The sequence below is a fragment of the Lycorma delicatula genome, chromosome 9 (genome assembly GCF_047948215.1).
Source record: "Lycorma delicatula isolate Av1 chromosome 9, ASM4794821v1, whole genome shotgun sequence".
NCBI lineage: Eukaryota > Metazoa > Arthropoda > Insecta > Hemiptera > Fulgoridae > Lycorma > Lycorma delicatula.
In genome coordinates, this window is record NC_134463.1 from 92,342,590 (window position 1) to 92,356,892 (window position 14,303).

The 14,303-nt window shown below is 29.7% G+C and overlaps 1 protein-coding gene across 2 annotated transcripts in view; it reads right to left on the bottom strand.

Moving 5' to 3' along the window:
* Positions 1 to 7,264, bottom strand: part of LOC142329950 (ras-related protein Rab-13-like) — a 48,762-nt gene extending 41,498 nt beyond the window's left edge. Inside the window, exon 1 of one of the 2 annotated variants that reach the window (XM_075374929.1) lies at positions 7,046 to 7,264. In XM_075374929.1, the coding sequence (XP_075231044.1) occupies positions 7,046 to 7,184 (139 nt within the window). In that variant the 5' untranslated portion in view covers positions 7,185 to 7,264. The remainder of the gene's footprint in view (positions 1 to 7,045) is intronic. The other variant, XM_075374928.1, reaches the window with a different exon arrangement.
* Positions 7,265 to 14,303: the final 7,039 nt, after the last annotated feature.

Here is a 14,303-nt window from a genome sequence, read left to right on the forward strand (position 1 = left end):
TGCAATTTATCCAGAACTTTATTCAAGATTATTACTTTATCAACATGTGTGCTTTTATTATCATTAACATCATCATTCAATTACATAAATTGATTAAAAAACTAAAAAGAGTTGGAACCAAAACACCCTACATATTAATATCAAGAAATTAGTTACCTTACATAACCTGTGTTACAAAGATTGTTATTAATCTTTTCTAAATGATAAATTTTTGAAATTCAACTTAAATATAACAAAAAAATGGAATTTACCTCAACACATGGATGACAATTTCAGGGAAGTTGAAATTCACAAGGAATATGCAACAACAGCACTTCCAGACATGACAAAAAATAAACTTCATCACTCATGAAAAGTTTTTTTTTAGAAATAACCAGAATTATATCTTTCATTTCAGAAAGTTTTCTGGTAATAAATTGAAAAATCACTTAAAAATTAAGTGATTTTTCTTATCACAATCACTCATTTCTTGTGAGGTTGCTATCTTGTATGTGTGCAAACGTTGAATACTGGGTTCTAAAAACCTAAGGGCCTAAGCTTGTTATTTTACACGAATCTACAACTCTGATGGACTGATTACAGCACACAAACGGTGCTTCTAGAACTAAATTTTTCTTCCATGAAAGAAATGAGTACAACTTTTTGACTACAGCTGCATTTGGGTTGTTATCGATTTACTTGACACATTCAATTTTGCTTGTAACTAGTTTTTATGAAAAAAAAAAAAAAGACCGGAATATGAATCTTTTACAAGATGATTTATACTAACCAATCAATTTCTTTGACCAATGTTGCTATAAACAACTGCCCATGTCTGTGGTCTCATCTTCACTGCTTTATAAATCAGACTGGCCAGTCTTATTAAAATTACAGCAAAAAGGAATGTGTCAGTACTTTTTGACTATCCTATACAAATTTTTTTTAAAGAATGACCTTGTCTTAAGGTACAGTGGTTGTCAGTAACAAAATCCCTTGGTTATTACAAGTACAGCTTAATCTTAGTAATGGGGCTAATACAATTTTATTAACTCAGACTTGCAGGTTTTTTATTTTGGGTAACTCTCCTAGATAGATTACCAACTATGGCTAATGAGCACTATTTTATTTAACCAAAGTATTATTTCATATATGTAGCTATGAGCAAGGAATTGTTTGGTTCAAAATATTACATCACTTCCCTGAAACAAAGAGGTAAAAGTAACCAAGAGCTTAAATAGGCAGGGTTGCCAGTATCTGAAGTAAGTCTACTGGAATCACAATGAATTATCTACTACCTAGCTTGAGAGTACCTAGATTCTGTGATAAACTTAAGATAGCATTTCAACCTTCATTCAGAAGCACTAAGGTTCAAATCCCAGTCGGGCATGGCATTTTTCTTAATCTATAAATCTTCTATTCCACATTCCCATGTAAAACTGCAAAATTATTTAATGAATTAATAATAAAAAAAAGTAAAAGTAAAAGAAATAATTTAAAAAAAAGAAGAAATGCCGGTGAAGAATGGAGGTGGTGTAAACTACTGACAATCAAGCAGAAGGCATTTTGGAAGCTCAATGAGATGGGAGAAAATTAGCAATACCAGAAGAACAAGTCAAAGAGCTAAAACTTTAAAAACAAGAAAACATACACACACAAAATTAAAAATTATATATGTATGTGTGTGTGTGTGTGTGTGTGTGAAAAACAAAAAATAAATTTGATAAAAAACCACACTGCTTTAATTAAATATGTTGTACACTATGTACTTTTGAAATCTTGTCCATGTAGAGGAGGAATTATTGTAATTTAAATTCAAGAAATTTATTTATTTATTGAATAAATTTCCTTTTTTCTTGCTTTTCTTTAACTCGCAATGTTTTTTTTTCATGTTCCTCAAATCTTGCATCCTTAATTTAACATACTTCCTGACATTGCTGATTGATGAAATTTTGCACAATTACTAAGGTCAGGTGACGTACAATATTCCACCATTACTTTTACAAGCAACCCCCGTATGGTAGTAATTAAGGGTGGAAATTAATAATGCATTATCAGAGGTGGATCGAATGAGAAATTTTTTAAAATCATAAAAACATTTGTCAAAAATTGTGATAGTTAATAAAGTAAATGAAATAAAAAATTCACTATGCAAAAACTTCACTATTTTACTTTATTTAGTAAATGTTTGATTGAAAACTTGTTTGATATTTTATAAATTTATTAGAAATTTCAATATATGATGTTATCTTTTGAAATCCAAATTAACCTACTAATTAAACTCACGCAATGTATGATAATAATTTGATTAAATAAAGTATGACTAAAAAGTATAAAGCAAGCTTTTAAAAATTTTTGTAATATTATTTATTCTGATTTAAAACAATACTTTCAAGTACCTTCTTTTTTATAATTAATTCACCATATAAGCTTTTGTGTGGGAATATATGTTATTTTGTACCATAAAAATGGTAAAGGTAAAAGGTCTGGTCAGGATTTGAACCCACAACTTTTACAATGAAAGGCAGAGACAATACCCCATTCCACCACACACAATGTAATTTTTAATTTCTATTTTCAGTAACTTAAAAAAACCAGAACAGTACTAATAATTGTGTTTATTAAACCATAAAATATTTCTTCATAGAAGCTTAATACTAGAAGAAAATGATTTAGAGCAAAAAAATTTATTAAACTAAAATAAAAAGATTATAAAGTAATAAAATAATACTTAAATATCAAAACAAAAAGAAAAACATAACGTATGTATTTTTTAGCTGCTTCATATTCTGCCAGTGATAAATTGTATTTCTTCAGTTTGTTTTTTAATTTTGGTAGCAAAAATAATAAAAGCTGGTATAAAATCTATGCGAGGACAATTATTTTTTAAGTAATTAAATCTATGCACATTATTCATCATTTTCCACAAAATCACACAGACATATTAATAAAAATTAGCTGAGTTAGTTATACAAATTTTTTGTAATTATTAAGTGGGTCAAAGTGGATAGTAAATTTATAAAACAAGAATAGTAAATTTGTGAACATTAGCTATACCTTTCATATATTTTATGTTTCTTATCAGAGCAATTCAAATGATTATTAAAAAATAATAAAAACACACGTGTGTGCGTGCACACACACAAACAAAATGTATATATAAAACATGTGGGACATTTAAAACCAAACAGAAAGGCTTGAACAAAACAAAAATTTCAACAAAGGGTTAGCAGTAATATACATTAAAAATAACAACAGTAATAAACTTTTATTATTCAGGAGGTTGAAATTTGGCAAGGGTGTTTGACATTTATATCTTAACTAACCCCTTTCATCAAGCAAGTTAACCGTTACCTCAACCCAACTTCCAAAGGCATTCCCTTACAGTTGCCAAAATGTTTTTTAAGAGAATATATCTTGCATATTTTATCATTTTGTATATGTCACTTTGCTTTACTTTTTTTATGTACCAACGAGAAAAAAAACAAAAACTTGAAATTTCTAACTTATATATTTATGACACTTTTCTTTCTTAAACGATTCCAAAGAAGAGTTAACTTGAGATAACAGATAAACAAATGAAAGTGATGTCTTATAAACTAAGTCACAATTGAATAAGTTCAGTTCCAAATATTCTAGAAAAGTATAATTTACTAATATGCATTATATGTTAATACTAAACCACTGTAATAAGAAAAGAACCAGTATACATAAAATTAAGATAAGAGTAGTCTAACTAGAGGATACATTCAAGTTGCAATAGCTACATTATGAGGTAGCTGAATCAAAAATATATTAGATGAATTGGCATTGTTTTCATAAAACTTCAACCTTTTACTGGGCTCCACCATTTATTGTCAAAGATAGTGGTAAATTTATTCTGTTTGAATATTGAGAATCTTATATTTTTTTTAATAATGATACTACGAATTTAATTTTTGATTACCTTGTAAAATTATTACCAAAAAATAAAATTTAACAAAATGCTGTTATAATGCATACTTTTTTTAATATAAGTTTGTTTTACAACAGTCATAAACGCCTAGTATGAGATGAAATCAATGGAATTAGCCATATTCAAAAAACACGCATCAATTTTTTTCGTACATAAAAACAAATAAGTTTTTACCCTTAAAAATGGACTTGAAATGAGGTAGTGGTTGAAAAAAATTTTTTAAAAATTAATTAAAATCCTACAAAACTACTTTTTCTTGTACTAGATCTGTGACAGAAAATACACAATACTAACATACATCAGCCAAAAGTTGTATAAAATAAAAAATTTGCAGGAAAAGTTTATAGTACTGATTTCAGAATGACTAACAAAGTATACCAGATCATAGAGCACACTAACAAAACACACTGTTTAAATGCAGCACCCAGCAATATATAAAATTTACATTGTTTCTTTCTTGTATTTCAAACAAAAATGAATGAAATCAAAAACTAAAAAACAGCACAAAATTATTCCTTACTTGTTATTTGTTACATATCCTCTGTAAGAGTTATTTGTGAACATAATTTTTTTTATTGATTTCTAGCATATCATGATCAATTTCACAGATACAGTAAAGAAGGGAAATGTTGGAAAATAATTTCTGTAAATTTAGTTCTAATAATATTTATTAAATTCTTAACAAGAAAATTGAAAAGTCTAGAAGAAATTATTGGCAAAAACAAATGAAAAACCTGCTTCTTTTATATTCATGCATAAGAAAAGAAAAGATAAAATAGGAGGCATTTTGTAAGTTTTAGACATCTTATAACATTCTTAACAAAACTTGATAGTTTCTGAAATGTCTGGAAAAAATAACTTTAGTTATAATGCCTTTCTCCCTCTCAAACCTCTACCCACTATTCTATTTGCTAAGACCATCAAGAAATTTAACTGGATTCAGATTTTTTCAGAATCCAACAGCCCCTTTTTTAGATTTTTTGTTCCAAATCAGTGGTATATGGAGGTATTTGCCAAGAAATTATAAATATAATCTAACTAAATTTAACTTACACTCACTTCACTCGCTAATCTATATTTTTATTTCTACTAGTCGATTTTATTCAAACATGGGTCTTCCTTATGTACCTGATAGAGGTCCAATATAAGCATTATGATTATAATCATAAATATAATCTAACCAAATTTAACCTACACTCACTTCGCTTGCTAACCTTGACTAGTGAGCGTAGGTTGTTAAGTTTGGTTAGACTATATTTATAATTTCTCTGCAAATACCTCCAAATACCACTGAATTGGAAGAAAAGAATTGAAAAAACGTGGCTGTCAGATTCCAAAAAAGTATCACCCTTTCATTTCCTTATTCATTGTTTATTTTTACTACAAAATCTAAACATCTTTGTTTGCTGATGATCACCAGTAACTAGCATAGGTGCTGCTCCCAACAACTCTTCCTGAGACTGCTCACAAGAAACAATAACAGTCACTTCAGACTGTTAATAGGCAAAAATGTTTTGGTATACATAAATCCTTAATGTATAAAATATATTTACAATCTACAGCTGATCATTAAATTTAATATTCCCTAATTATGTTTTATTGTATTTTCAATTAATTTAGTATTTTAAACCTAGCTTCACTTGGTAAGTATCAACATAAATAAATTGGGTTTAAAGTTAATATTGTAAATATTTTTGTGACATAAAATACATACTAATCAACTCATATAAAAATTAAATATTTGTAGGAAAAAAGGTTTCTGTATTGATTTTAGAATGACAAACAAAATACACCAGATCATATAGCATACTAACAAAACAAAATTTAACTGTTGTGTTTACAATAAATACAATAACAGTCAAGATTGGATGCACATTCACAAATACACACACTTCACCACACAGAATCAATTTTTGCAGATCACCTCATAGACATAAACATAAATACATTTTACATACAGCAACTATCTTCACACACTTTAATTTAAATTTACACTTTAAATCTTTCAACACTATCAAGGGATTAAATGATCAAATAAAACATGGATTGAATATATTAATTACACAGTATAAAGCTACAGGTAACTCTACTGAAGAGCGTGCTGTTAATTAGCTCCAAAAGGTTTACTGGAAGAAAATGTTTCATTAATTTGAAATAACCATATGCAATTTTTAATAATTATAAACTGTTGTCATATTTCATCATGTTGTTCAACATATTTAAATAATTTAAAAAAATATATATATATATTTTATATATAAAATATATATATATAAATTTTTTTTAGTATACAGCATTGTTTTATTTGTATAAACTGATTAAATTACATTACATTATAATTAACTTACTATAATATAATTGATTATGATACACGTTAACATATAATGTAATCAATTACAATTAAAAAATTGAAAGATTAACATGATATTTCTATAAATTCACACATAGCTACTCTGAAAAACCAAACGCAAAAGTAAAAAAACTTAACAAATCTTGTAGGCACCGTAATTTAAAAACTTACTTTTATTAATCAAATTAAATGTTAAAAACGGGATAAATACGTAATGATTTAAATTACAACTTCCAAAAACCAAATTGATTTTTCGTCAACATTATGTTGACAAAAAATGTTTCACTATAGTCTGAAAGTCAAATATTTTCCGAAATTTAGGTTGGCAAAAAATTAATAAGCATATGGGCAATTGAGGCTAACTACTTATTAGCTGGTAATATGCTGGAGAAAAGTAAATAAATAAAATACGCAAATCGTCCATCTGTTCTGATTCTCTAGTGATCAATAAAATAACGTCACAAAATACAAAAAAAAAAAAAAAAAACGGTGAAAAACGAATACAATACACACGAACTCCTACCCGATTTCTAATATTAAGCATATTTATTGTAAAAAAAAAAGAGGAAGAAATGCCGATATGTTAACTTTACAACCAAATTTTAAATAAATTGAGGTAAACAATTGAAGTATCCATGAATACTCAATTACTAAACCAACAGGGGTAATACTGAAAAGAATTATTAAAAAGTAAACAAATTGAACAACTGTCAAAGGCTTATCTTATGAAATTACAGCAAAAATAAAAATGTTTGTTAAATTACCTATCGTGGAGACATAAGTATCATAATATGTTTCATCACAATATCTGTGCATGATACACGTTTTACCGACATTGGAATCTCCAAGCACTAATATTTTATAAGTAGCACTACATTTCTCACTACACGGCACTAACGCCATCTTAAAACTACCCTCTACGAACGCAATCTGTAACGATCACGAAAATGAATTTGTACGTTACAGCTGATTACCTTATTGCCACCCTAAAACATGTAATTTTACCAATCTACAAAAAAAATCTTGATTGAATTAACGATCTTGCTAATAATCTTTTTGAAATCTTTGTACTTAAAATCTTCTCTCATACTATTACTTAAAAAATATAGAATACAATACAGACAAAGAACTTAAAATGAGCTCTTAACAGATGTTACATAGTTGTAACCTAAAATCTAAATATAGACTCAAGGGTTATTTCAATCTAAATAATAGAAGCTATTACCTTCAAGGATTACAGCTTTACTAAAGCAGTTCAAGCTGAATGTTCGACAGTTACAATGATACGGGAATTATTTATACAAAGTATTGCTGTTGCTCTTACAGCTTTTCGTTCATAATGTTCTTGTAGTCTGCTAATATACTAATTAGGGTTTAAGAAAATTACATAAACAAGACTGATATTGTAATAACAGATGTAAAGTTATAATGATTATTTCATTATATTACAATTGTAAGAAGAAATTATTTTAAAGGTCCGCCATTGGAAAGATATTGGACGAAACAACCCGAAACTTAATGAGGAACAAGAAAGAAATTGTAAACCGTACATTCAACAAACATTTCGTACTTTTCCGTTATTCTCCCGCCAGTAGTTATCAATCAATTAATGAGTTTCAGTTTTGAAATATGATTACATTATACAAGGTGTCCGGGTTAAAGGTATCCAAAACTAACATTAAGAGAACCAGTCAATATAATTTTTTTTTTTATAACACAGCTTAATTTTAGTGTAGGTTATTAAAATTCGCCGGCCTCCGTGGTGAGTGGTAACTAGCATCTCGGCCTTTCCCGGATTCGAATCCCGGTCAGGCATGGCATTTTCACACATGCTACAAATCATTCATCTCAACCTTTGAAGCTATACTTAAGTGTGGACCCGGAGGTTAAACAAAAAAAAAGTTATTCAATATATGCACCTTTTTTAGGTCGGCAGACGTCTAGACGATAATTTAACTCTTGCCAGATGTTTAGGAGCTTATGCAGCTTTATTAGACCGCAGATAAGCTCCAAAAATTCTTTGTTTTAAATCATCCAAAGCTCGGACACGTTTCTTTGGTATACACAACTTTTAATAATCCCAAAGAAAAAGTCCTGATATCTGGAGACCTAGATGGCCATGCAGTTGTATCTCCTCGTGCGACCCAACATCCGGAGAAAATGTTGTTTAAGAACATGGTAACATTTCGATGAAAGTGTGGTGGAGCACCATTTTATTGGAAACAGAAGCCTGCAGGAATCTGAGGAACAGTAAAGTTCTCAAGCATGCCGAGATACGTGTGTCTGTCACCAGGATCCATGAAAAAATGGACCGATGATGTCATTTTTGGGCAGTCCTGCCAGACATTTACGATTACCAGTCAAAGGAGTGTGGCTCTTGAATTTTCGATTATTGTACGGAAGTTTTCAGAACCCCACATTCGACAATTGGATCTATTAACCTTCCGCAAGTATGAAAGGTTGCTTCATAACTAAATAACAGCGTATCAAATCAATAGGTTGTTTTCGACACGGTGCTTTACCTCTGCAGCAAACTGATATCGTACGTGGCGATCATTTAATTTAATGTGATGAAGTTGTAACTTGACCGCTAGTAAACGGTACCGCTTGCGAGCAATGTCGTGAAAGGTGGAACGAGGAATTTGGAGTTCGTAACTAGCCCGCCGCCTAATTGACTTTCCAGGACTGATAGTGACAGCATCGTGTACATGATCTACAGTCTCGTCACTAACTGAAACTCTTGGATGATTTCCAGTTTGTGAAACCAGGTTTACAGTCTCTCCCTTAAAGTCGAATCCCACTGACGAAAAGACTTGGAAATTGGAGAATCGATATTCCATTCAGTTCACACATGCTGTTGAACACGCGTAACTGATTGAGAATACGTTAACGAAAGCACGCGCTGAACCTTCTGTTGTGAGGTCCACATTTCAAAAAAGAAAACATGTATGTTTTCGTTATTGCAATTTTTTTACAACTGAATTGTGAGAATCGCAGACACGAAATAGTTTTGAAAATTTCGGGTAACGGAAAACGATGGCGTTGTAACAAAAAGGAATGCTAAGTTAACGTTCAGCTGCTTCTGAATACATGGTTGCAAGTCTAGTTATTTAAATACTCGTGAAGTTTTAAAATGTCAGTTAAATTCTGTGAACGTGAACTAGAAATTAACCACGATATATCTGTCGACTACAGCGATTAAACTGTTAAATAATAACCGTATTATTAGTGGTCAGGGAATGACTGTCGAAATAGATGATTCTATGATAAATGAAGTACGACGTCGGCAAAGTACTGCGAGAGTAGTGGTGTTTCCGCGGAATCTGCCTTAAAATACGCGAGTGTATTGTATTCACTATTGCTCATTGAAATGCAATTAATGGTCGATAATATTTAATTTTGTCACACCGGGTTCCTTAGTTATTTCAGATCGGTGGCTGGCCTAGAAATTTGAACTGTAATTATGTACACAACAATGTAATATAAAAATATTTTATATTTCTAACTGCTGGGTCGTAAACCCATACCTATTGAAATGGTGTGGGGAATCGAAAAAATGGCACTGAGTTATATTTCGTAGAAAGCTAGTTACACGAATTCTCTAGTGTCATAAACTTTTCCTATCCACTTATGAGTTTTGTTTTTAACTAAAGCTGAATTTCTTAAATTTGATTAATTCTATTAAACATTATTTTAATTAATTTTCTCAGAATTAAATTCTCTAATAGTTCTGGAAATTATTATTTGCTTATTAGAGATTAACAAAGGTATTTTATTGCAAACTACTTTGTTTTAAAATATACAAGTGAAGCCTTTTGTATTCTATTTTATTACATTATTTATATTTTTAATGTAAAAAAACCGTCTACATAATGAAATTTAATAAAAACAAATAAAATATATTAAAACTGACATGTATCTTTAATTTACTCTTTCAAGTATATATTATACTTTTTAATCTATCCTGTACATCTGCATCATTACAATTAATTTCAGCACATAATTTTTATTATATATTGTAATAAAAATATTGTATTAAAATAATAATGTAATGTGAAATAAAGTATTATACAGTGTGTCCGTAAAATAATAGTGGGGTTTTAAATGATTATAGCTTTAGAATAAAGCATTGTACAGATGAACTATATGTTAAATGAAACAGAAACATTCAAAATTTCTTACCTGTTCAGTAGATTTCAATGTATGCTCCCTTGCACATGCCAAAACAATATTCAGTCTTTTGCCATACATGGCAGAGAACATTCGACGTGATAGAAAAAACAACTTATGTGATCCTTTCTTTTAAATGGTCTAGATTTCGAACTTGAACAGAATACACTTGTGTTTTTACATAACCCCAAAAATAGAAATCCATGGGGGTAATATCTGGAGATAGTGGGAGCCAGTTATCTGACCCATCACTGAGGAAATGTTTTGTTAAAAAAAATCCTGCATAATGGTGGCAAAATGTGGAGGAACTCTGGCTAACTGGAAAATGGAATTCTCCAGTATTTGGGGTGCTGCATACCCTTCTAATACACCAGGAAGATGTTCCCCATTATTGTTTTTTCAGCTAAAAGAAGGGACCAATAACTCTGTCTTGTCCAATAGCGCACTACACATTCACTTTTTCACTGTCATGCAGATGTTGAATAACGACATGTGGAGGTTCAGTACTCTATATTCATGTACGAATATTAATTCATGTACTCCATATTAATGTATGAACATCATAATGTTCATACATTATATCAATGTACTTGTCTAGAAACATGAAACATTGCTTCATCACTGAAAATTAACTTGTTTAAAAATTCATCTTCCTGCTCTTATCCAGAATGTCTGAAGCAAAATCAAATTGTTTCACTTTGTCCTATGTATAAAGTTGTAACACCTGACTGAATTTTGTATGCAGTGAAACATAACTGTGTTTTTAACACACTGTGAACAGTTATTTTAGGAATGCCCAACTGTCTATAACACTTCCACACGGATTTCTTTGGGCTACGCAAGACATTCGTTTGGAATGCCTGAACTGTTTCATCAAACACTGATGGCCATCCTGGACATGTTTGCTTCAGTAAGCTGCCTGTTTGAGTTATTTGTCCCATCACTGAATGTTATTTTCATGCAGTGTGGTCTTCATTATACACACAATGGTATTCATGCCTAACATGTGTAAGTGATTCAAACATAGCAAGCCACAATGCACATTGAACCTTCCTCTGCACTACAAACACCATAACTAATGTGCAAGTGCTGCTTGGGCGTACTGGAAACAATGCGCAAGCACTAGATTTCACATACATAAACTTGTGTTTATCTGTTTCTCTTTCATTTAAGTAATAGTTAACCTCTGTACAATGCTTTGTTCCAAAGCTATAACCATTTAAAACCTAATATTATTTTATGGACACAATGTATTATGAATGGTTTAAATATACATCATGTTTATTGTTATAATTATTATATAATATTGTTGATGAACTACCTGAATTACTATTTGTGTGGGAGTAGCAGCACCAAATAAGCTTTATGCATTTAGTATGCAAAACTTATGAGGCTAGAAAATTATCCTAAGCTTTAAAAATAGTATAACTGCTACCATACCAAAGAAAGTAGGAGTAGATTAATGTGAAAAATATAATCAATTTAAAGAATGATACACTGAAAAACTTACTAGAATAAAACATGTGGCAGGTGTATTAGATGATCACCAGCAAGTATTTGATGGAATCAGCAACAGCATAGGTTTAAGAGGCCATTCTGGGCCTTACATTAATTTTAGAAGGCAGATTTAGAAGAATAAAGCTATTGAAATTACATTTGTAGATCTGAAAAAAGCATTTTGTTAATTACCAATTTAACAAGGCTGAGGTGCTACCACTTTGTCAGAGAAGTCAATAGTTATAATATCGGTATTAATAAATGAATTGCTAAATATGCTTTAGTTTTACTACTATTTTTATTCTCTCTACCTCTTTTAAAAAGGAATATCTTACAAACAATCCAGAGTACTTATCAGGTGTTTCAATATAACTGTGAATTTATGTATATTTATACTATTCAAGATTGCTGTAAACCTATGGCTATTTTATAAATATGTACATAACAGTGTGCCATTGTTAAATATATTTTTCAACAATATTACACAAAATGAATAATAAAGTGTACTACCATTAATTAAAAATATCTATATTAAAATCTTATAAAAATTATTAAAATGTTCACTTAAAGATTTACCAATCATGTGTATAGAAACTGTGACCAATCATGTACATTCATCTTGTTTGAGAGTTGGTTGATCTAAATCTTCAATTTAAGTTGAGGTTTTTCCTCATCTAACCCATATGGAGCTATTTTATCTTTTAATTCCAGATAAAACATAAACTGAAAATCTATTTAAAAAAAAATGTTAACAGTGGTCTACTCTATAGTAGTCTATGACCTCATCAGCTGTTAAGCCAAAAGATAATCACATAAATGCAACTAGATGAACACAAATATGCACCCTCCAATAATAGATTCTGAAATTTTATCTGTCTAATATCAATAGTTACATTTCTTAAGAAATTTGTCTTCATAATCACATCATGAAGTATAAAAATGAAAACACAGAGCTAAGTCAAACATCTCTATACCATAAAAAATCAATTATTTTGAAAGGATATAAAACCAGTACAGCTACGTATGAATTAAAAAAGCAATATCTAAGTTTAAAATTGAGGCTGATGAACAAAAACTAAAACAATAAAGTGAAAGAGAGACTTAAAATATGCAGTGTAAGCTAAAAACAGTCCACAATTTATTTCATTTTCCATATTACAGTGATTTATACACAAATCATTATATCAATGCAGTAATTATATGCATTACATTACTCTTTATGATCATGTTTTTCCCTCAGGCAATCCTTTTTATGGAATTTTCCGCCTACAGCAGGGACTGCCTTCTATCCTAGTGAACTAGTGTCATGTGAGAGTACAACAGCATTGGATGAACTTTCAACTGGATACCTAGACCTCTGATGTTAAGGAATATTCATGGACTTTTCTTATTGAGGAAGACAAACTGGGTGGTTTTAGTGGGACCAATGGAGGATTCTGATCAAATTTTTTTCTGTGGTGCAGGTCTTTTGAATCTTGTGATAAATTTGTAGAAGAGGAAAACTACAGCTCATGCAATCTATTCTATTATGCTATCAATGATTTGGGGAGACAATGAAATCACAGAGCTTGGTACTTAAAAGTTTGAGTGAAAGAATACTTAGAAGTTGTTTGAGTGGCAACAAGTTACTTGTTTTTTAGTTTCTTCAACTAATCTTCATAAAAACTTTATTTCCTGTAACGCAACTTTCATTTAAAAAATAGAACAATATTCATAAACTTGAGAAGAGTTGTTTACCACTATTTACAAATACAAACGATCAATGCACACTTCACTTCAGTGAAACATTAATAGTTTATAAAATATTTTTATATTTTTATTAAATATTAATATTTACAAAAAAAATAAATAAAAACTGTATTAGAGTGATAAATTGCAATTACTAACCATTGTAATACCGTTTATTTAACATTATTGCTTAAACTTTTTTACACTGAACAGTAATTTTTGTAATTTCATAACTACATTATGTTCATGAATGGAAAGGGATGTGCAGGACTGATAACTGAAATTTCTTGCCAAAGTGGATGACACACCAAAGTATATAAAATTACGTTTACATCTTGTTATAGAGATAAAACATTTTACTGAATAGTGATGATACAGTTAAATAGCAATACAAAAACACATTCAAAGAAAATATTCCAAGAACTAAAATTTACCTATATATAAATTTTAATTAACTTTAAAAAAAGATATGATATGACCATGGATAAGCTTCATGCTGCAATCAAGGGATAAGAGAGACATTAGCTACATCAGCTTGTACATGGTTCTAATAAATAACACTTAAAACTATTATTTTCGTTTTTAAATTATTTATTTCTGATTAATTTGTATAATCACAAATAAAAT